The following is a 23,519-nucleotide window of genomic DNA, read 5'->3' on the forward strand; positions in this document are numbered from 1 at the left end:
ATTATTATAGGATGGAACAGAAAAGGAAAGCTCTTCATCACCGTTGGTATTTCTTGTCTCAGGTAGCAAGATGGGAGCACCGGACACAGAAACTCTCCAAGATGTTTGGAAGCCCCTCCCTCGCCTGTTACGTCCTGGGCTTCGTTATCATCCTCCTCAATGTGTATCGCAGCCACAGGTACAACACACTTTTCAATCCATGTGGCTTGAATAACACAAATTGTAATTTTTGCCTTAAAGTATTAATCTTAAAATGCAGTGGTTCTTAACCTGGGTTTGATCGAACGCCAGGGGTTCGGTGAGTCAGTCTCAAGTGTTTGGCGGGGGTCAAGACACACACCCAACTAAAATGATTCGTACTTATATCTGTGCTGCAGGGAATTTAGTGTGCTCAGTAGTCGACTTGTGGCTGTTGTGATGGGACGTCATGTGAGTTCTTTATTATTGTAATCGCTTCAACTATTTCGAGCAAAAAAAGAAAATGGTCGGACAAATATGTGCAATATGAATTTACATGGATAACGGAACGTATGGTGTTCCTCAGGGTTCAATTCTGAGGCCTATACTGTTTTCATTGTATCTGCTGCCCCTGGGTTCCATCTTAAGAAAACAGCCATGGTTGTTATAAAGTGCTCTATAAATAAAGTTGAGTTGAGTGATGGGAGTCCACGCCTAACTGCATTATTTGCAATGCCATGTTGAGCAATTCTAGTCCAGCACAACTAGCTCATAGCAAAACTAAAGGAACACTACCTCTATGATTAATACAAGAACCACAGTAGAGCTACATTTTATTTATCAGAATAATCACTTCTTCAAATTTTGATTAATCACGATTAATTGCTTAATTAAAAAGGCTTTTTATCAACATTTTTTTGCCTGCCAAATTTAAAGAGCACCTGTTATGTGTAACATCGACATTTAATGTTATGGGGACGCCTTCAACATTTTTTGATCCTCTGCACACGCTCATCCTCCTGGCGAAATGGGGGGGGGGGGGGGGGGGGGGGTAACCCTGATAGTTTGACATGAACAAATATTCTGAATGGCATACACAAACATTTATTAAATGCTTTACTTGAATGAATACTTATGTTAATTGCTCAAACACAACCTGTGCTACCTTTAACGTAACTATCCGCTGTCAAGCAAAAGGATCGTCTGCGGTCAAAATTAATGAGTGTGATTAATCCGCATTAACACATGATTAATGCAATATTTTTTTTGTGATGAATTAATGAGTTAACGCTTTAACTTTGACAGCACTAACAAGAGCACAACGCTTTCTGAATTCAAGGTGAAGAGAGCCAGATTTGATGAAAAGCTACTCTCCTTGTTCATTATGTTCACTAGTAGTCTTGAATATGAAAAAACTAAATCTTATGAAATGTTTCAATAAAGAAGTGTTCGGGGGACGCGCATAGGAAGCGGGTGGGGTTCAGTATACCTCCAACAACACTGTTTTAATGTAACAAGTCGTTTTGTTCTTGATACCACGCAATACCTCCCCCACACCTCCCACAATGGATCAAAATGGCGACTGAAGCTTTTGAGGACTTTCCGCTCCGTTTCTGCGGCGAATTTGTGTTGCCTGGGAACAAAACTTTTAGAGAACATGTTTGTAGACAACAGCATTGTATACTAATGGACTGTCTCTCATGTTTCTCAATAAGACCTAGAATGATGCGGCATCCTTCTACACTGCACAAAAGAGAATCATAATAATAAACATATTGCTAAATATTGGAGACTACCAGCAATACTTTTCTGACAGTGGTTATCAAAACTATGTAATGTTTGATCAAGTTGTTGTATTGGACCTCCTTAAATCGTGTCTCACTGACCAGTGAATAATATGGAACACATTTCATAATATTTCTGAATGCATTCACCAGCATAATGACCATTAAACAAATGACTGCCATCCTGCCAAATTGTGTACCTAATTGGCTTCATCATTGACTAAATCAGTACCGTGCTGGTGGGTGGATTAATCTGCATTCTTTTTTTTATATAATTAGCAATTTTACTTCAAAGGAAAAACAAGATTGCTACTGGCTGACGTGCAAATGATAACAATTTTTGTGTCAGAACACTGATGTTTTTTCTGGGTGTAAGCTAACTGGAACATATTATACCTAAAGTACTTAACAAGTCAACTGTCCAGTTGATGGCAATGAAAGTCCGTTTTTGGAGCGCAAAGCATGTTAGCCATTTTATTTTGTGTGTGTCCTTATTTGGGTACACAGCGTGAAATCATACAGTTCTTAACCTTGGCCTGTTTATCAAAAAAGAAAAAGAAAAAGTGTACGTACATTTGACCACAAATATGTTGTAGCAGATTCATAGTGCTGAAAGCCTGCTGCCCAAAATTGTACTTATTAAACAACTTTATTATAAAACACCACGTCAGATGAAAATGTAGGTCAGATGAATGCCGCATTCTAAAACCTTTTATTAAAATCTCAAAGGTGAATGTGACTGCATTTATCCAATGCCCATCTAATTTTTAAGTTTTTTTTTCCAAGCGCCCTCACAGACAAAACTGTCTGCTCCCCTCTGCTTCAATAGATTGTGTGAGCAATGATTTGTTGAATAGATTAGGCCCAAAAAAGAAATGAACAAATAATTCCGCTTTCTACTGGAAGAATACGAGAAAAACCTTGTCAAGCATTGAAAGCAAACAAATTAGTGGCCTTGCGTTGGCTGGTATGTCTGGATCCTACTGGGTAACTGACGTACTTTTTATTTTATTTTAGAATTCAAATTTGTTCTTATAAATTATGCAAATCATTTGTGTTTTAGGATCCAAGCAAAACTACAGTTGGAGCGGAATTACTTCAGATATTTTCATTAAGGACTATGATACAAACTATGAAATATTACTCTTATTATTATTTATTTTTTAATTATTATTGTTATTATAAATGTTACTATATTGGGTGTGGCTAATGTTAAACATACCCACATGAATATGATTGTTAGTTGAAGAAGTTTAAAACATATTTGGTCCTATTTTTGGGCCCTGTCTAGCGCAAAGCACACTCTACTGTAGTGTGCTTTGGAGTTGTTGTTTTTTGTGGTTATTTTTGCTTGACTTGCGCAGATAGAATATGACGTTTTGCGCCATTGTGCGACGGAATGCTGCCGACTCCCAGCAAATTGAAGGGGCTCCCCTCATTGCCGTTAAAATCAGGGCAGTGGAAGTGCACAATACTGAAGCAGAAATTGACTGGCTGGGGTCCGTATGTTTATTGAAGATACTTTAATTTTTAAAAAAAATACATTGTGACCTTTTTTTTTCGTTGTCTAGAAATACTCCATATATTAAAAAAACAAAAGCTAAAACTAGTACAGAATTTTTTTTTTTTTTTTTGAAACTTAAACTAAAACTACCGGTATTTTTGAAAAATAATACAAACTAACACACTTGCCCTAAAAATAATTCAAACTGACTACATTTAAAAAACAAAAGTCAAAAAGAAATAAAAACTAATATGAAAAATCCAAATCTATTATGACTCTGTCTCTAACCCACGCATGACCCTGAACAGGATAAAGAGAATAGAAAATGGACGGATGGAAGCAACATGCTGCAAATTGGCTCTTTCATGCTTCCTACTCTGACCTTCATATGCATCCTCAGCCTCTGTGTTTCTTCACAATAACTTCTCATTTCCTGTTTTCAAAGAAAGAGGCTTTGTTAACAACACCAATAGAACACATGAAGAAATCAGTATGTTCAGAAAACCACTCTTCTCCTCACTGATTTAAACGAGGGCCACCTCCACGTCACTCCACCGACTGTCATCAGAAATGATTGTGCTTTTTTAATAATCAACAATAAGCATAGTACCACCGGTGTTGGGCGGAATCCTCACACCTCCAAAATCATCACTTTTCAGGAGACCCCAAATACGGCATGTTTGTTCAACCATTAGCATTGCATCATCAATGAGCGCAAGCCATTTTCAACATTCGAGAATTTTTTGGTACAAATTAGTGCATTTCTACCAAATTGTGACTTACGAGGTCCCGGCGATACTTAATTGTTAATGCTTTCACTGTGATTAAGTGTTACAGCAGGTATTTTGAGCTACTACTACTGATAATAATAATAATAATAATAATAATAGTAATTGGGTAAAAAAATTATTAAAAAGGGATGGACCCAACTACTTGGGTTATATATTTAACACAAAAAGTTGGGTCACGTATACCACAGGTTACTCATTTGACGCAACTTTTTGAATTAAATGCACACATTCTCAGATATTTGATACGTAACACATTTTTAATCTGTAGCCTATTTAGAAGAGGCCTGATTCCGATCTGACATTATCCAATTATGTATTGTTTTTCTCTCTCTATGCTGCAATGACACAAATTATGCCACCTAAGAGCAAAACTCTTAATTATGCCACTCGCGTACGATGCAATGTAATTTAGTGAAGCAAAGGCTATATTTGGATAGAAAGAGAAAGAGAAATGAACAGCAAACAACGCTTTAATAAGAAAAGTGACACATTAAAATTGGACGTCTTATCAAGTTACTCACGGTGGTCATGCTAATGAGCAACAGCTAATACTGTGTGCCGCCGGCAGTGATAGAAATTTTGCCAAAGTCAGCGTCGAAGCTCATCAAATGTGCGCTTTTAATTGTTTTCAATTAGTTGTTCATGTCATGTTACAACAACCGTGAGAAGAATAATGATACAGTGAACGCAAATACCCTTTATAGTTAGCTAACCATATTACTAACCTCTTGTCTGTTTAAAAAAAATACAAACCTATTCAGAGATTTAATTAAAACCCTACCTATGCACTATTTCTCTTTTCCTTTCCCATCCCAAATCCCAGCATTATGTCCTACAAGTTCATCTTAGCCCAGCAGTTGTTCTTTCTGTCTGATTTGATGTGACAACACACTGCATCTCTTGGCAATTCCTTAACAAAGCCACAGCTCCATAAGATTCACAGCACAGCCCTCCTAACCCATTTTTTTCCCTCTTCGTATTGACCCCAAAACTACTTTCGATTTGGAGCCATTTTAATCTGCCGGACTCGAGGTGAATTGCTTTTCAAAAATTCTGTATTTGCTTTCAATACCCTGCAGAGAAAAGAATGCATGTATACCTCCCACACCTCAGTGTCCTTCAGGAGTGACGCCTCCTGAAAGTTGGAGCACAGTAGCTGAGCGACTGCATGCAGCACTCCACACATAGTCACAAAATGAGGTGGAAAACATTGTAGCCAGACATCAATAGAGAGCCACTAATAGGTTTCAGTATGTTTAAAATAAAAACTGATGGTGCTAAATTATTAACCACATAACATTATGGCAATGCTGTAAATGTGTATTTTCTAAACACACGCACACACACACACACACACACATAAAAAAAGGCAGGGAGTATTTAGGCATCAGGCCTTGTGAAAACATTTGCATTTTCCTACAAAAGGTCATCCATGAACAAAACATTTGTGAAGGCTAAAAGGCTGAATGAAAAAACATTGAAGCATGTGGAATGATTTGGAATGACTTAAAATGATCTTGAATGTGCTGATTATGTTGAAGTATGTTTGAGTCGGTCAATATGTGGAAACTTGACGTGATATTTTGTAAATTGGAACAATAATAGAGCTGTTGATATTGGAACGGAGGAATGAGTAATGTTGAATATGTTTCTGTGGGAATTTTTAGGGGTGAAAATCTGGGAATTTTTGGTATGTGCACATTTTTGGCATTTTAAAAATTGTTGCCAAGGTGAATTGAATGAGTTCCTTTTCAGTCAATTTCAAATGGGTACAATGCAATTCTGTTTTGTTCATTGAGAATGAATAAGGAATTTATTGTGGGTATTTTAAAAGTGAAAATCTTTTTTGGTCATTAGGAAATGTTGGCATGTTGAAAAATGAAAATAACTTTAAGATGAGCTGAATGATTTAAATTTCAAGGGGGAGCAATTTAAACTTGTAATGTGCCATTGGTTAACAACTTTTGGGGAAAATTGAGCCTCATGGAAAAAGAATGGCAAATTTTGGGGTGAAAAATGTTAAATTCTGCAATAACTGTAATTATTATAAATGAGAAAAGTACTATCCCACATGACGTGAATTTATGGAATATGTTGAAATTGGAATGATGCAAATTGGAGGAATTATGTAGAAGGAGATGCATGTCAAAAAAGTGGGCGGAATACTCATTGCCTACACCTTAAATCCGTGATTTCTCGGCCTTGTCGGGCTGCTTCCTAATGTTTGCCATGTTTTATGAAGGGAGGAGAGATACTGACAGCTGTGGACAACAGAACTATTTTACTGTTTTATCAGTTAGTTATCAGATTTATTTCAATCAAATCAATCGGGCAAGCTTCAACAACTGAGGTTCAAATGAGGATTTTTATTTTACTTTTTATTTTTTATTTTATAACTTAAGCAGCGCAATTTACAAAAATAATAATTTTGAAAATGTTATTTAGCTATTTCTTTTCTTTTTTTTTTCCTGGAGAGCTCAGTATTGTTCATTCGGTAACTTTACCGATTTGACATGTCATCATCATTGCTCTCTCTTTTTTTTTTGTTTTGTTATTTAGCTATTTGATGTTGTACTGTGGGTTATTGTGTCTGAAACTGCCTCTCTGACAAAGCAGCAACCTCTTATCACAATGCATTCATTCAGGTCTTCATTCAGGTCCATATAATTTGATAATGTGAGCGACCCAAGTAGTTGTCTATTTATAACACACTGTGACACAAATTTTTGTTTATACCTGCAGTCATTCATGTTTGGAAAATGGAAATTGTAGAGAACATTTCCTCCCATTAAGTAATTTCACATTGCGTACACTGGGCCCGTAGTGATGACATTTTGCTAAATGACGTCAAACATTTGAATCTGTAGCAAGACTTCTCATTACAAGGGCTTTCTAAGACTTAAGAGGGAAATGTGTGTGTGTGTGTGTGTGGGGGGGGGGGGGGGGGGGTCTGAAGGTCAAACTCTGCTTCATGGTCGGCATTTTCAGTGCGACATGGAGAAATATACTTGAACATTGGGGCACTTGAACACAGGGGTTTAAAAATTGTTGTTGTTTTTTAATGGCAAAGCAAGGTGCAATGGTAGATAGGCGCGTCACAGTTCTGAGGTTTGTTCCTAAAACATGCATTGATTCAGAATTACTTGATTGATCCCTAGCAGGGCAATTCCCCCAGTCTCAGTCCATCCAAGAAACATGAAAACAACAATAGAGGGAGACAAAACCGGAAGCCTGGTGGCTCACCTTTCAGCGCCCCAGGTTTTACAGATGAAAAGAAGAAAAAACTAAGGAAGGGGGAGAAAAACAACAGGGCCCTCTTAGCACATACACTACACAAGTGCAGTGTGAATAGGTGCATACAGTCATGAACTCGCTGTAACGGAAGAGCTGGAACCTCCGGTGTTCTTCAGTTCAGTCGGGTTCTAATCCATTTTCTTTCACACAAATTTAGTTAGAACCTATCAGACAGTTAGAAAACAGTCAAATATATAATATGTGCTTTCAGTAGGATGCAATATGATTCTGCATCTTTTCAAACTTACAACCACAATGATGAGCACCGATATATTGTTACATAAATGTATTTATTGTTTGAAAATTTCACGTTTTCAGCAACACAAATGTCTGACACTGACAAACTTGACGTATTTCCTATATTTTAATTGCTCATATAAGCGTGATTCTTAAAAATGATGTTAAAAGTAGGCCACTGATTTCTATTGGCGCTTTTTGCCTGACCTTGCTTCAATTTCTAATTAATAGCATTTCTAAGAAGCTGACAATAGGTTGGATACCAGTCCGACACTTCCGATTAGAGTTCTTTCTCTCTTTTTTGAAAGAATAATTAAAATACATGGGTACGTTGGTTATTCAGCTCACAGTCTGATCACTGTTCTCTTTAACATGTTACCTAAAACAACTGGCAACAGTTTGAGCCGAGAACCAATATTTCTGTTACATTAGCAAAACTTGATTCAAAAATAGAAACAAACTGGAAGTCCGCCAGTGTCATTACAGGAGTAATCTTTTGGCTCATTAAATTCCTTTCACTACAAATATAGTCACTGTGTTTTTATAAATAGCACCAGTCATATTTATGCAATTGTTTTAAATAGGTGCACTCAGCTGTGAACAACGCTGTATTAAATTGCCGGTGCCTTGAATTGCCTTCCCGTTGCCGCTTTAGTCATTAACCACTTTGAATCGTGCTTAAAATAACTCACTAATGTCATCACTGTGATCTGTTTTCCCCGCAGCATGACCGTAGTAATGAGGACCCAAGCCAGGTGGGATTCACTAGACAGGAATGAGGTCTTTAACATCGGTGTGCTTCTCATAGCGGCGGGCTCGCTGCTTGTAGTCAGCAGCTTTTTCGCTTTGGGATTCACTGGAACATTCCTAGGTAAGTCCAATTGGTTTTAAATGTTACAGATGTGAGAAAATACACATTTTCACCATATAGGATCTGCTGAGGGTGTCGAGCTGGTCAAAAACCATAGACCATGGCCCTCTGCATAGTCAAAGGACTCTCTGCCAGACGTTCGCAGCAGACCCTCACAATACGTTTGGGTCTTCTAGGTCGGACGGACCAACTTCTTCCCTTCCACTAGGGAGGAATCAATTTACAGCTACACTTCTTTCTTTGCCAAAATATCCAAGACATACAGCCACCAAAGCCAGGCAATGTGGCAGATTCAGCAGATGGCATGTGGCAGTTATCACCTTCTTTAACTGTGGGAGGGAGGTAAAAAAAAAAAAAAAAAATCACACCAAAAAAAAAAAATGCATGGGGGTTTTCTTACATATGGTGCACATAATGCATTTTCTGCCTCTGATACAAATGTTTTTTTCACAAAAGAGAATGCTTAAAACACTTTTTGATATTTGTTTGAGGCAGTATAAATACAGCTATGTTTGAATCATTTTCTTCACATTTATTCACATTCACATTTGGTTTCTAGGTCAGTTGTTGTGATGAGTCATTCCCAAGACGGTGCTTTTTATTTTTTTCCACATTTCAAGCACCATGTTATTCACAGGGTGAGCTCTGTCAGACATGACAGAGGAAGGAAAAAAAGTCATTTTATTAGTACTATTAGTACTATTCAGTCTTATTCACTTTATTTTTTATTTTTGCTCACCTGAAAAATCTCTGTCAATAAAAAAGTATTGCCTAAGAGTTGTATATCAAAATATCAAATCAGATGTAAATAAAGGTGGACCTGTTGATCTATTGCCTCCAAGTTTAACCATTTAATGTCAGCATTGTACAGCTATATTTAAGGAATTTGCTTTACTGGTCCATTTGGAGGGGGACCAAATCCATATACTGTATGTCATCATTTATCCTTTGTTGGTATAATGGCCAGGTGTCCCAATATTTATGTCAAATTAGTGTACTGTAAATCTAGTAAAGTATATCTCTTTCTAATGGTGACCCAGTAGTAGCCCTTATTTTGTAACACTATTATGAGTGTACTGTATGTATATCATTAAACAATAATGTTCACAATAAACCCTTAAAGTAAATTTACTGTGTGCTCATAAGTGGATTGGTTGATCAAACTGTTACAAACTGCGCATATTAGGGCCTCTTTAGTTAAGAAAACATCATGAACACCTCCTAGCCTCTCATCGGCAGATTTATACGAGCAATCGTACTCAAGATTTGAGTTTAATTTGCAGAGGGAAAATGCATACTCCAACGTAAGCCCTTCCGACCCACGCGGGGCCTTTGAGGGTAAAGCTGTGTTGATTCCATGTATCATGTGCGCTCTTATATTAAGCGCCTCAAGTCACCGTGACCTGATGAGTCAAGGTGATGGAGCAGAAACAAAGATAATCAAAACTACACAAGGCGCTAATGTGTCAACCACCTGGCATCACAACTTGGCCATTGCGGTCAAACGTATCCATTTTACTGCTACTACACACTTAAAAGAAACCAGGTTGCCCCTTTTTGCACCAACACAATGAAACCAAACATTGGTGACACAAGGAAACAGCAGGTTTCATTTGGCTTTGAATATTTACTGCAGTGGCCAAAAATTGGGTTCACTTAATGTTATGCCACTGTTGATGTTTTTTTCTCTCACCCCAATTCAAAGACAAACAAGCACTTGCCTCCAACCCGTAGGGGTCTCAATGATGATGCATCATTGCAGCAGTTATATAACGCAGGCATTAGCAGCTCACAAGGCCACAGGATGTTATTTTTTAGACCCAACCCCTCCCTCCCTCCATTTCAAAGATTTTGTTCTCTTACATTTGCGTGCTCTGGACAACCTGTTGCATGGTGCTCAGGTTGCAATAAACAGTGGCCTAGTTCAGACCCCTGAGGCACTGAATGTCCATCAAGGATAAAACTAGTTTGCACTTCAACTTTCACTCCAATTATATTGTTGCAGCTCATAACTGACATGACATTTGACTCTAATGCAATCTCGAATGGCAACGTGTATTTATCGAGCTGTACTGACGTCCGTATGTACTCCGCAGGTGACTACTTTGGCATTCTGATGGACGAGAAGGTGACAGGCTTTCCATTCAGCCTCACAGAGAATCCAATGTACTGGGGCAGCACTGCTAACTACCTTGGCTTAGCACTTATGTAAGTGTCTGAATATACGCTATACTGTACATGCTTGTGTGATTGAATATACAATGTAGCATTAAGCAACTGCTGCTCATTTTCACTCATTTGTCACAAACCATTTAGTGCTGAGACATTAACATGGCTGGTCAATTTGCATGAAATTGCACTCTGAATAACGGGAGGTAATGTGGAAAGGGCCCTGATAATAGTCTGAGAATGAATAAATGTTTTCTTCAACTTACCTCCTTGTTGAGATGGTGTGGAAATACGTTTCCATGGAAACAGGGAGCACTTCACAACCTGCTCGGTCTGTTAAGGCAAGTGGTTCAGGGTTAATGAGCTACTAACAGCTGCTGTATAGCCTGCCTGCTTTCTCTCACCCTGGTCCTTAATCCATTACCTTGATTGCCCTTTTACCATGAATGAGTTAACTTACTTTTTCAAATTTTTCTGAGCTTAAGCCCATATTGGTTAGTTCATATTTAAGGTGTCGCTCAACCTTTCCAAGTACAGTCAATGGTATAATTTATAAAAGCCACCTTGCAAGAAGAATCAAATGTGGGCCGTTAAATGGACAAATGGCCAAACTAATCAGAATCTTACCGTGAAATCTCGTATAATACGGCCACTAAAATCACCCTTAAAAAGCATTTTTATTTTCTCTGTACTTGCTTATAATACAGTCCCCCGAATTGGAGGTATCCTTTATTATTGGAGTGAATAATATTAATGAAAAGATTCAAAAAACAGATTATTTTCCCATACCTGCGATTAAGGTCTTTCATGTTGTTTTTTGCTTTTTAAATGTTGTACATTAATGTTTTTTTTGTTTGTTTTTTTACATAAGTTTTGCATAATTTACCTTGGTCAAATTTTCTATATCACAAAATCCCAGCATTTAAAACCAGGTAGAACAGTGTATAGACTTTTTATATCAATTGCATAGTGTATACGGATATACTTTTCCATACAAATTCTGAGTTGTTCAACTTCAACTTTTGGCTCTGAAGTTGCACCAAACTTGAAATTTGACAAGGATCATTTCCATTTACTTTTATATGGAGTGCAAATATTACCATCATATTAACATAATACATCCGTCCTAATGGCTTTGAGTGGCATGGCTCAGTGGTAGTCGTCTCCCATCCGTGAGGTTTTGGGTTCGATCCTCACCCCTGGTGACCATGTCGAAGAGTCCTTGAGCAAGACACTAAACCCCGATTTGCTCCCAGTGGACTCGGACTGGTGTGTGAATGTGTGCGTGAATGGGTAAATGTGAGGCAATGTAAAGCGCTTTGGGCACCACATGGTGTCAATAAAAGCTCTATATAAAAAGCAGTCCATTGGCCATCATTGGATTGGATTTTATTATGATCACAGCGTGCACTGTACAGTTGATTGTGCAAGTGAATCACGAGCCACGAAAATAAATGTATTTAATATCGTGTGAGCTCTGCTAATTGTTGGCATTCCTTAAGGCGAGAATGATGAGATGGAGCTCAAGGTCCTGCGTTTGCCTTCGAAAGGTCTGGAACATGCGTGGGAAGAAGTTGGCTTACTATTTTTCATTAACAGAATGGCTTCAAAGCAAAACTTTCCTGTTGTTGAAAGTATCTCTGTCAAATCTGCCATGAGAGAAAAGCGTCTTTATTATCACCTTAGAAGATGCAAATAAAGAGTATGAATAAAGAGAGGAGGGGGGGAAAAATGAACGATATCCTTCCGCCCCTCGCTGTGCCAGACCCCCACATTAGGCCATTTACCAGCCTGCTGTGTAGCCAGGAAGGGAGGTTAGCTGACACACATTAGAGGCACTTAGACTAGATTACTGGTTACATGAGCCAGACTCATGTTGTTCGCTAAGTAGGATGCAAGGATCTGAATGGGTCACATGACGTTGTTCTCTTTGTAGCGAGATCTTTATGCGCAGAGTCTCACTTCAGCCACAATACTGTGCTGGAAAGGTGCTCTTATGTCTATTACAGAGCCATGGAGCCGTTGTTCAGCTATTGTGTCGTTGGCCAAGATAATGTACTTGCTCTAATTTGAGCACTTTTGGGCTTGGGTTGATATTAGACTCTCCAATGCCGGTATATTTTACCAGCTTTTTTCTAAGGGCTGTTACAAAGCAGCCATTGGATTTTTTCCATTTCTTTTTCCCTAGGTGTATCTTTGAAAAGCATTCTCTACTAAAATTTGAATAAAATAAATACATGTAACATAATATGTCCTAAATTTGGAATTCTCGCAAAGACTGCATTTACTGTAAAAGATGAAGAACTAAAGGGTAACTTTGTGCAGCTATTTGTTAAGCAAAATGCAATTCGTCTCGACTTTGAGCAGTTTTTGCAGGGTTCATCAAATTCAATTTAGGGAAAAAATTTCAGCCCATTACAAATTAAATGTAAGACCTACTGTGGATAAAAAAATAATATATATATATATTTTTAAATCTATGCAACCCTGTTTAAATGCCAGGTTTTTGTGATACACAAAATATAGAATAACTTTCCCACCAATAATGTCACTTTTAACCTTATTACCCAACTTACTGGTATTTGGAATTGTTCATTGAGATTTTTTTTGCCATGAATATTTAAGAATGTTTTCCCTTAACTTTTCGTGGCTGGTTTCAGTGGCATACACAGGTTTGTGCCGTTTCAGGGTTGTTGTTTTTCCAAAATGTAGCTGGGCTTTGATGGAGAAGACCGGACGGAGCTTGTTGTCACGGGCACCTAAACAGTAGGGACCCGCCTCAGTGTTGCTGTCAGCCTCTTAGCAGCCTCTCGAACCATCCATCCATGATCAGTTTTCTTCTTTTCATCAATTTTGAAGGAACATCCCGTTCTTCGTAATATCACTGTTGTGCCACGTTTTCTCCATAAGATAACTGTTCAATAATTTCACATGCGCCAGTTCTATGTAAGTGGGTGTGCACACTTGTGCAACCACCTTATTTCAGTTATTTATACTTCTTCTTTTCTCAAAAAGATTACAGTTTTATTTGTTTTAAATGAGTTGTGCTATAGAGAACATTTTAATGGCAAAAAATATATAAATAATTCATCTTTGTCTCGTTTTCTGTCTCAAAAACTTGCTTTTGAACAGGGGTGTGTAGGCATTTATATCCACTGTATACCATCCATCCATCCATCCATCCATCCATTTTCTTGACCGCTTTTCCTCACATGGGTCACGGGGGTGCTGGAGCCTGAACTGGTTGCCAGCCAATCGCAGGGCACACAGAGACGAACAACCATACTCACAATCACACCTATGGACAATTTGGAGTGTTCAATTAACCTACCATGCATGTCTTTGGAATGTGGGAGGAAAGCGGAGTACCCGGAGAAAACCCACGCAAGCACAGGGAGAACATGCAAACTCCACCCAGGAAGGCCGAAGCCCGGACTCGATCTCACGTCCTCTGCACTGGGAGGCGGACGTGCTAACCAGTGAAAGAGGCTAATTATTTTGTTCTCTTTTGCGTGTTCCAAAACATTTGAAGACAGATTTCCTGTAAGAAAAAACACCTTGCAAAGATGATTTATTAAACAGAGAATTCTCCGGTCACCGGCAACAACACTGAACATCACGAATGAGGTGGAATTTTCAGAGTGCGCATGTGCCCCCTCCCTCGGGGAAGAGGGCTTCTTATAACGCCTCTCTCCTCCTACTAAGAATGAGTAGAACAGATTGGTTCTCACACAATATGTTACATAATATTATTTTCGTACACAGACTGCACCTGTTTTCATTTTTAGACAAAATATACTCTCAGGGTACTTTTTCCCAAAACAAAATCTAGAGTGGCCGTGAGTGATAATGCGAACAGAGTCAGTGGTATGTGTGTGGGTGTGTGCGCTCCCCCGAAGCAGAGTACGCTCCCACGAAGAGAATGTGTGTGCGTAAACACTGAGAGGGAATTTTAGACCAAACAAGGTGTACCAGCTTAGGTTAAGGTCAAATTATACTGAGTTTAACACTATTTTACCTACTTCACATCTATAAAACATTTCAACATGGTTAATATATGAAATAAAGAATTAAAAATGTTAATAATGTATAACACCAGTCGGCCACCGTGCCGCCCCACTGTATACCACCACATAAAAACTTCTTCTTCAGGGGTCCCCACAGCAAATCCGTTGCCTCCATCTAACCCTGTCCTCTGCATCCTCTGCTCTCACTTCAACTACCTTCATGTCCTCTTTAACTACATCCATAAACCTCCCCTTTGGTCTTCCTTCAGACCTCCTGCCTGGCATTTGAAAACTCTGCATCCTTCTGCCAATATACTCACTCTCTCTCTCCTCTGGACATGTCCAAACCATCTCAGTCTGGCCTCTCTGACTTTATCTCCGAAACCTCATGTGCTGTCTCTCTGATGTACTCATTCCCGATTCTATCCATCCTGGCCACTCCCAAAGAGAACCTCAGCATCTTCATCTCTGCCACCTCCAGCTATGCCTCCTCTCTTTTCCTCACTGGCACTGTCTCCAGACCAAACAACATCTCTGGTCTCACCACAGTTTTATAAACCTTTCCTTTTATTTGAGCTGAAACTTTTATCACACATCACACCTGACACTTGTCTCCACCCGTTCCAGCCGGCCTGCACACGTTCTTCACTTCTTTTCCACACTCTCCATTGCTCTGGACTGTTGACCCTAAATACTTAAACTCCTCCCCCTTCTTGGTCTTTTCTCCCTGTAACCTCTTCCACCTGGGTCCCTCTCAGTCACACACAGATACTCCATCTTGCCACGGCTAACCTTCATTCCCATGGAGATTCCTATTTAACCTCGTCTGTCATCCTGTCCCTTACCATAGAGAACAAGAAGGGGCCTAGAGCTGATCCCTGATGTAGTCCCACCTCCACTTTGAACTCCTCCGTCACACCTACAGCACACCTCACCACTGTCTCACAGTCCTCATACATGTCCTGCACCACTTGAACATACTTCTCTGCCACTCCAGACTTCCTCATACAAAACCACGGTTCCTCTCTGGGCATCCTGTCGTAAGCTTTCTCCAGATCTACAAAGACACAACGCAGCTCCTTCTGACCTTCTCTGTACTTCTCTATCAACATCCTCAAAGCAAATACTGCATCTGTGGTACTCTTTTATTTTTTTGGGGCATGAAACCACACTGCTGCTCACAAATGTTCACCTTTGCCCTCAGTCTAGCTTCAACTACTCTTTCCCATAGCTTCATTGTGTGGCTCATTAGCTTTATTCCTCTGTAGTTGCCACAACTCTCCCTTGTTCTTAAAAATGGGCACCAGCACACTTCTCCTCCATTCCTCAGGCATCTTCTCACTATCTAAGATCCTGTTGAACAACCCAGTCAGAAATTCTACTGCTCTCGTAGACACTTACCATACCTCCACAGATATATCATCAGGACCAAGTGCCTTTCCACTCTTCATCCTCTTCAATGCCCTTCTCACTTCATCCTTACTAATCTTTGCTACTTCCTGGTCCACAACAGTCACCTCTTCTATTCGTCGTAGTCTCTCATTTTCCTCATTCATCAACTCTTCAAAGTACTCTTTCCATCTTTCATCACATTATGGTTATATACTGTATTTATATGGCTTGATTGATGGCGGCCCGGCAGCCGGCTAGATTTCACAATGTAGGACCCGGAAACCTATTTAGCATGTAGGTGAAAGATGGACTTTAGTTTAGTTCAGTTATGTTTAGTTTATTTTATCCATTGCTTCATTGGATTGTGCAGTTCGGTTATTTATAGCGCTCTGACTAGGGTCATACAGTACAATGCGAGCATTGCGGGCTGACATTTGACAGCAAAACGTTCATAAATTCAAAGAAAGGGAGCACGCTCCACCTCTTGGAACATTCACACTCTCAGAGTATAGCTAGTGTGCTAGGTTTCATTTCCAAATGTGCCCCAATACAAAAAAACAGTGACCTCTTCATATTTTCAATTCTCATTTCCCGCCAAGATGCGATAGCAACACTGTGCATTCATTTTGACTTGGAAGGCGACAAGAAAAACTCAAAATAGGCGGCAGCAGCATCATCCTTCCAAATACAATAGAGGGGGGAAAAAAATGCGGAAAGAAGCAAGAAGATCAAGAAGGTTTGACGAGTTGTGATCTTTTTAAAAATAATCTTATTCATCCTTCATTCTTCAACTTTTTTCAGTATTGAGGGTTGGGATGTCAAACGTTAAATATTCAATAAGAATGAACCTGCAAAAGTAGAAAGTGTACAGACGCTACATTTGAGGTTTTTTTTTTATTGAAACTTATTATATCATGAATATTTAGGGCCGTTCTGGCAGGGACACCACATGTTGGACCCTGAAAATGCAAGCCCCTCCCCTCCTCTCAAAAAAACAACAACACATTTAAAAACTAGTTAAATCATTTCTTTTCAGTGAAACATCAATAGCTTCCGCAGAAAATAACATGGTCTGGCTTGTGAATTTTCATCAGTTCAGTTTGACACCTGATAACGTGAACGTGAGTGCAAAAGGTCGTTTGACTAGACCAAATGTTCCTTGAATGACTTGTGACGACCACATGTTTTTACCCCCCCTTTTAAAGTCAGCTGGGATAGATGGACTTTTGATTGCGATTGTGAAATTACCACACCAGCCGCATGAGTCAGCTTTGTAAATAAGTGTAATATTACTATTACTGCCACTAGTGTTAATTTCATTAACCTTAACTCATTTGCTTCTAAAAACGTATAAATACGTTCTATTTTAAATGTTTGTCCCAAATATGGATTTATATGTTTTTAATGTTTTTTTTGCTAGAGCATACAAAAGGCTTTGATGCAGCCTCTGACCTGAAGAGGTCGCTTAAAGCAATGTTAGTTATTACAAAAACGTCCAGCAGCTGGCAGCAGAGTAGAAGAGATCAACCGGGGCCATGTTGAAGGAAAAACAAACAAAATTACTCACAAAATGACGAGACTTAGCTATATTCTAATGCTAATTGCTACAAAACAGAAACAAATAGAAATACACTTTTTTTTCCTGATGAAAAAAGAGACTCTAATCTTTATTTTGGTAGGTTCCATATTTTTATAGTAATATTGCACAATATTCTGTAAGCCTTGCAAAATCAGTCAAAATCCAGTAGAACAGCCGGGAGCAAAGGGGATTGCTTCTGTGAAAATGGCTGGGAGGGAATGAGTTAATGCACATTTTTTACCGTATGAAAACTGGGACTAAATCCGTATGCATTTTTGTGGACTAATGAAGACAAGACAAAAATGTAGTTCTCTCAATAAAAATCTATGGGCATGAAGTAAAACTCATTCGCTCAGACTGAGGTAGACTGCTCTCATCATAATACAAATGAAATTCATTTGTTCATCATTTGAACTACAATTTATCAGCCCACGTTCTGAAAACGCTCCACTATAACAGTGTGCATGTTCTTTACTCTGCCCGAGCTACATGATGTCAGCATTCACAAAATTCGACAAAGAGGATGTCATGGCAAACCTTGGAAATACGCATGCCCCTCGCCTTCAAAAACTTCTTCCTTTCGGAGCACATTTGAGTCACCTCATCTGCTGCTTTTACTCTCTCCGCTCGTCACTTTCTTCCAAGATCATGTGACATGTTCAGATACAATTTTGATTGATTGACTGGTGTTTGACTCACTTCAGTCAAAAACAAACATGAGCAGATGTACGAGAAGGAAAAGCCAACTGAAATGCCCTAGGGGGAAGCCGTAGCTTTTCATGCCTATGCGGGGTTTTTTTTTCATAAAACATACTTCAGCAAAAGAAAATCATTCAACACACCAAAACAAATTTCATCATCATTTACAGTGAAATTAACACTTTTGCAAACAAAAAAATTGTACATACAGTCAAGCAAAAAAAACAAAATAAAAAAAAACACTTTCAGACTTATTCCAGGCAAATCTTAGTCTTGTCTTGTGTTTTTTGAGGACACCAGTTCCCTTCATATCATCGTCTCTGTTTTGAAACTTCTGAATACTGCGACAAAGTAAATTATTATGCAATTAATGCATTATTTACGCATGTTTGAATTTGACTAAGTCATAGAATTTCCAAGTATTTAAATGAAAATAATGGGTTAGTTAGATGGTTGTATAAACAGTCTTTTGATCGGTTAGTGATTATTTTAACTTTTTTTCTGTAACCGTAAAAAAAGGGTAAATGTTTGTTTTTTATGTATTGGCACATTTGTATCTCAAGCGGTAAATCATATGTGGAAGTAATCGCGAGCTCTAAATAATGATTTGTTATTCAGGACATCCTTAGCGTTAATGAGGAAAGCTATAATTTATTTTTTTCTTAATCGCTGCCCTCGAGCTGAAACTTGTAAGTCACAAAATTGGTTAATTTAAAATTCTCCCTCATCCATCTAATAGTTCCTGTCAAAAAGCAATAGCTTAGCTAATCATAGACTTTTACATAATAAAGTAGTAAGAAAAAAATAGCTGAAAAAAATATATAATTTCAGAGTCTGAAACATTCATTTGGCTTTTTAGTCATTGGAAATAGAGACATATAGTTAATTATCCAAGAAATATGCTAATGCTAAAATCGCTACAGTTCCCTGTTTGCACTCATACTGGGAATTGAACCAACAAGGAACAAGACAGCCACAGCAAATTTGAGATGTCAAACCGCCATCATGCCTAACTTACTGTAGCCACCGATCAAAGAAGATCAATCCCGTTCATAAAATTGTGTTTTGTGAAAAACCCTCTGCACTTCTTTCACTTGCCTTATTATCGTAATATGACCAAAAGGGGATTATCAATAATATGACTGCGGCCTCTCAGTTACATCACACATTGTCATGTGCTCTGCTTGTGTGACGAGAACAACCGAGCAATGATTTAGAAAAGGTTACTTGGCAAACTCTCCTTGCGACGCTTGCCTCACTCTTCACTCTCATGTTAACCAAACTGGTTACACAACAGCCGTTTTATTCATATGCTCATTTTGCTTGTGGCATAATTCATGTATTTCTTTTTCTTAAGACATTTTCAACTTTATTTTTTATTTTTTACTGCTTGTCCAAACAACGTGATGTTTCGAAAGTTGAACATAATGTGTTACAATGGCGCAAGTGAGTTTAGATGCATTTTCTGGAGTGTTGTCTTCATTAGTGATCATTTGACTTCAGGCGAGTGGTGGTGTACATCGTAAACAAAACGTATTTGGTAGCTTCACAAAAAAATCTAAAATCCAAAGAAAAAGCTGTTAATCTTTGAAGTCCCTTTGGAACTTTGAGGCAGATATTTCCCAAAAATCTTGGTTGGAGTCGGAATGTACGAGCCTTAGTACTTAGTGGCGCCAATTTTTATGTTTTTACGGTGCATCATACGAGCATCTTGAAGTCCCATATGGAGGTGCGCAAACCTGTGGTGCTTATTCATGAGCACAGTCACTTGTGTGCACAGACGCAACAGACGGTCTGGTCTGTCTGGGCGAGAAAAAAAAAAAACGGAAAAATTTTAGCGTAAAATTAACACTCCAGATGGGATGAACATTTGTGACATGAATTACAGTTTGTTTTTCATACAACCTGACACAATTTTGCTCAATATGCAGCTATGATGATCTCACAGTGTGATGACGATCATTTGTTCGATTTATTTGGAAGAAACGCCTTTAGTAGATTTACGTGATATTATTTTATTGTTTTTATTTGTTCATTTTTCCTTTTGGACAATCAATTTACAACATTCCCTTTTCACATACAAAATTATACCCCAAAAGAAAAAGGGCTGACGGGATGAAGCCGAAGTTTATTAATTCCTGTTCCCAGAATGCAATAGAACGCAAATGCGTCATTGTGGAGGATGGCTCATATTTCAAGGAAGGGACATAATTACATGTTTTCAACTATCCATTTAGATACATGGAATCACTAAATTGGTTCGTACTATATTTCAGGGCAGGTAATAATTAAGATCATCATTTACAGATTAGAGTTAGACTGTTTTTTGTGTGTGTGTGTGTGTGTGTGTGTGTGTGTGTGTTTTTTCTCCCAGGGCCGATACCTACGGAAGCGTATTGTATTCACCTGGGGGGGGGGGGGGGGGTCTCGGGGTGTTATCATCATGACTAATTTTTTGTGAAAGTTTTGTTTTTTGTGTATTTTTTTCTGTTTCTGGGAATATTTGTTTCTGTTTTGGGGAATATTTTTTTCTGTTTTATTGCTTTTTTTGTCATAATCAAAAAAAAAATTTAAAAAAATGGAACTCAGAAAACCTCAAAAATCTGAAAACGGGGAGGTTTTTTTTTTTTACCTCTGAACTCCAGTGACTTGTTCGCTAATGGCGGACACTTCCTGCATGCAATATGCTTCTGTAGAAACTTAACGGTTATCTTGCTAAAATCATGCCGATCATTTGACAGACATGTTCGTATACTTACCTTAACTGAGCCAGTAAGTGACATAGTCAAATAATAATAATGCATCGGATTTATATAGCACTTTTCTAGACACTCAAAGACGCTTTACAATGGAATGGATACATTGTTGATACACTCACACATTCACACTGTGCTGGCGAGAAGTTACTTAAGTAGCCACAGGTGCCCTGGGGAAGGCTGACGGAAGCGTGGCTGCCAGTGTGCGCCTACGGCCCCTCCGACCACCACCAAACACCAGCGTGAGTAGCACTGGAGGCAATGTGTGGGAAGTGCCTTGCCCAAGGACACAACAACACATGACTTGGGGAGAACGGGGATCGAACAGCCGATCTTCTGGTTGCTGAGCGACCGTCTCTACACCCTGAGCCGCGGCCGCCACAATGTATGTAGAGGTGTGTTGGAGGTATGCGAGAAAGTGTGCTATTAGCGAGTCTGCAACAAGTCACTTGGAGGTAAAAAATAAATACTCCCCAAAAAAATTCAGTTTTTTTTAAATAGTTTTCCTTTTGTTTTTCTGAATTTTTTTTTTATGGCAGAAAAAACAGAAGGAAAAAATACACACACACAAAAAAAAACTCCCCGCAAAAAAATTGTCAGAAAAACATGAGGGCCTTTTTAGATACCGATTAATAGTAGTCAAGGAGGCCAAAAATAAATATTTGGATTTTCTGTATAAGGGAAAAATAATAATATTGGTGTCAACATTTTTTTTAAATACAAACAGCAATTCTTAACTTTGTATAAATTTTTTTCAAGCATATTTTTTATTGAACAACTTTTCAGCTTTGCAGAGGTTTTAAATATGCTACATTTGTGGCATTTAGCCTTTAAGTACCTTCTAACAAATGTGAGAGTATGTTCGAAGGTATTTGTGAGAATGCTTGAAGGTACTTGTATGTTTGAACATATTTGCGATTATTGGTTTGAACACGTTGGAACATAATCGCAAATCCGTTAGAATGTACTCTCCTGTCAAAATATTATCTCCATCTCGGCAGTTCTTCGCTTTTGTACTTGAAAAAGGCAATACCGATATTTGGCCTGGCTAACAATTGGTCTATCCCTATTGCAGATTAGTAGAAAATGGAAAAGCAATAATGGGAAAAAAATTTAAATAAGTTTTCACATAATAAATTTAACATCAAATGTGTTCATAATGGCAAATTGGCAATGGATGCATGCCACAAAATGACCAAATGGCACATAAACCAAATAAATTAGCCTGAAATAAATAAATACTGGGAGGGGGACACAGCATGATTGAGTCACTGCGACCACACTGACCACCTTTCCCTTCTCTGTGTGTCACGTCACCATCACATTCTGGCTAACTGGGTCAGTTTTGTAAGCTTCATCAACAATTCATTTTTTTTTCCCACCACCATGTTATGTTGGTGTCATTATGGCGTTCGAGTTCTTCTTTCAGGTCATTCATTACAACGACAGTGGCAATGGACGATCGATTGTTATGACTGAGATACGATTTTCTTTGAATGATTTGAGTTTAATGTAAAAATGTGTCGTAGGCTCCTACTTGTCCACCCACCCACAGTTTTTCTTTATTTTCCTGGAAAGAAAAAAAAAAGTGTCAGTGGGCCACTTTCTGACCAGCAAATGTAGGTCAATGTATTGTACTGCATATTTGTTTCATCTGCAGCTATCACAAGGCATCATTTCAGACACAATCGGAAATACATTTTATATCAATTGACGTCACAGTGCAGCCTTCTTGTCTGATAGAGTTATAAATTGTATTTAGCTGAACCTAGCTCTCAATATGAATATGATATCGTCTGCATTAGGTGTAAGTGATGTGGTCCGGATACAATTTGGTACAAAAAAATCTCTTTGTTGGACCGAGATACTTATTTAAAACAGCCTGACTGTGACGGTTGTAGTGACATGACTTTAACATCACACAATATTCATCTGTGAGAGGGTGTTGATGAAATGGGTTTTTCACTGAGAGGCCCTCACATACTCTGTAATACATTTTAATATGCACTTACCTTGGCTGCATAAATACTTAATACAAAGAGCATGTGACTTATTTTCTCTCTGGTTTGTTTTCCTGTTGTGTGTTACCAGAGGTGCAAGTCCAATGGGTCTCGTCCTGACTGCAATTGTAGCATTGGTCTACAAGATCGCAATACGATTTGAGGGGTAAGTCCTACGCAAGATTGAACTCTAGAGTCAAATGATTTGTAAATCCTTTCAACACATACAACACAAAGACGAGATATGTATTGTTGAAACTATAACACCCAGCCAAATCGCCAACTTCTCTGGGATCAAAAGCTCATCTGAGATGGACTGACACAAAGTGGAAAAGTGGGATGTGGTCTGACGAGTCCACATTTTAACTCATTCACTTCGCTCCCGGCTGTTTCGACTGGATTTTGACTGATTTTTCACAATATTGTGTTCTATTGCTATAAAAACATGGAATATAAATAGAATATATGGAATGTAGCT

General features: G+C 38.5%; 1 protein-coding gene across 4 annotated transcripts in view; it reads left to right on the forward strand.

The window, feature by feature from the left end:
* The window catches only part of pemt (phosphatidylethanolamine N-methyltransferase), a 40,178-nt gene that overhangs the window by 11,125 nt on the left and 5,534 nt on the right, over positions 1–23,519 (forward strand). For all 4 annotated transcript variants that reach the window (XM_077551298.1, XM_077551300.1, XM_077551301.1 and 1 more), the window contains exons 3-6: positions 63–178; positions 8,294–8,439; positions 10,536–10,647; positions 23,133–23,207. In XM_077551298.1, coding sequence (XP_077407424.1) covers positions 63–178; positions 8,294–8,439; positions 10,536–10,647; positions 23,133–23,207 — 449 coding nt within the window. The remainder of the gene's footprint in view (positions 1–62; positions 179–8,293; positions 8,440–10,535; positions 10,648–23,132; positions 23,208–23,519) is intronic.

The sequence above is a fragment of the Vanacampus margaritifer genome, chromosome 18 (assembly GCF_051991255.1).
Source record: "Vanacampus margaritifer isolate UIUO_Vmar chromosome 18, RoL_Vmar_1.0, whole genome shotgun sequence".
In the NCBI taxonomy this organism is placed as follows: Eukaryota; Metazoa; Chordata; class Actinopteri; order Syngnathiformes; family Syngnathidae; genus Vanacampus; species Vanacampus margaritifer.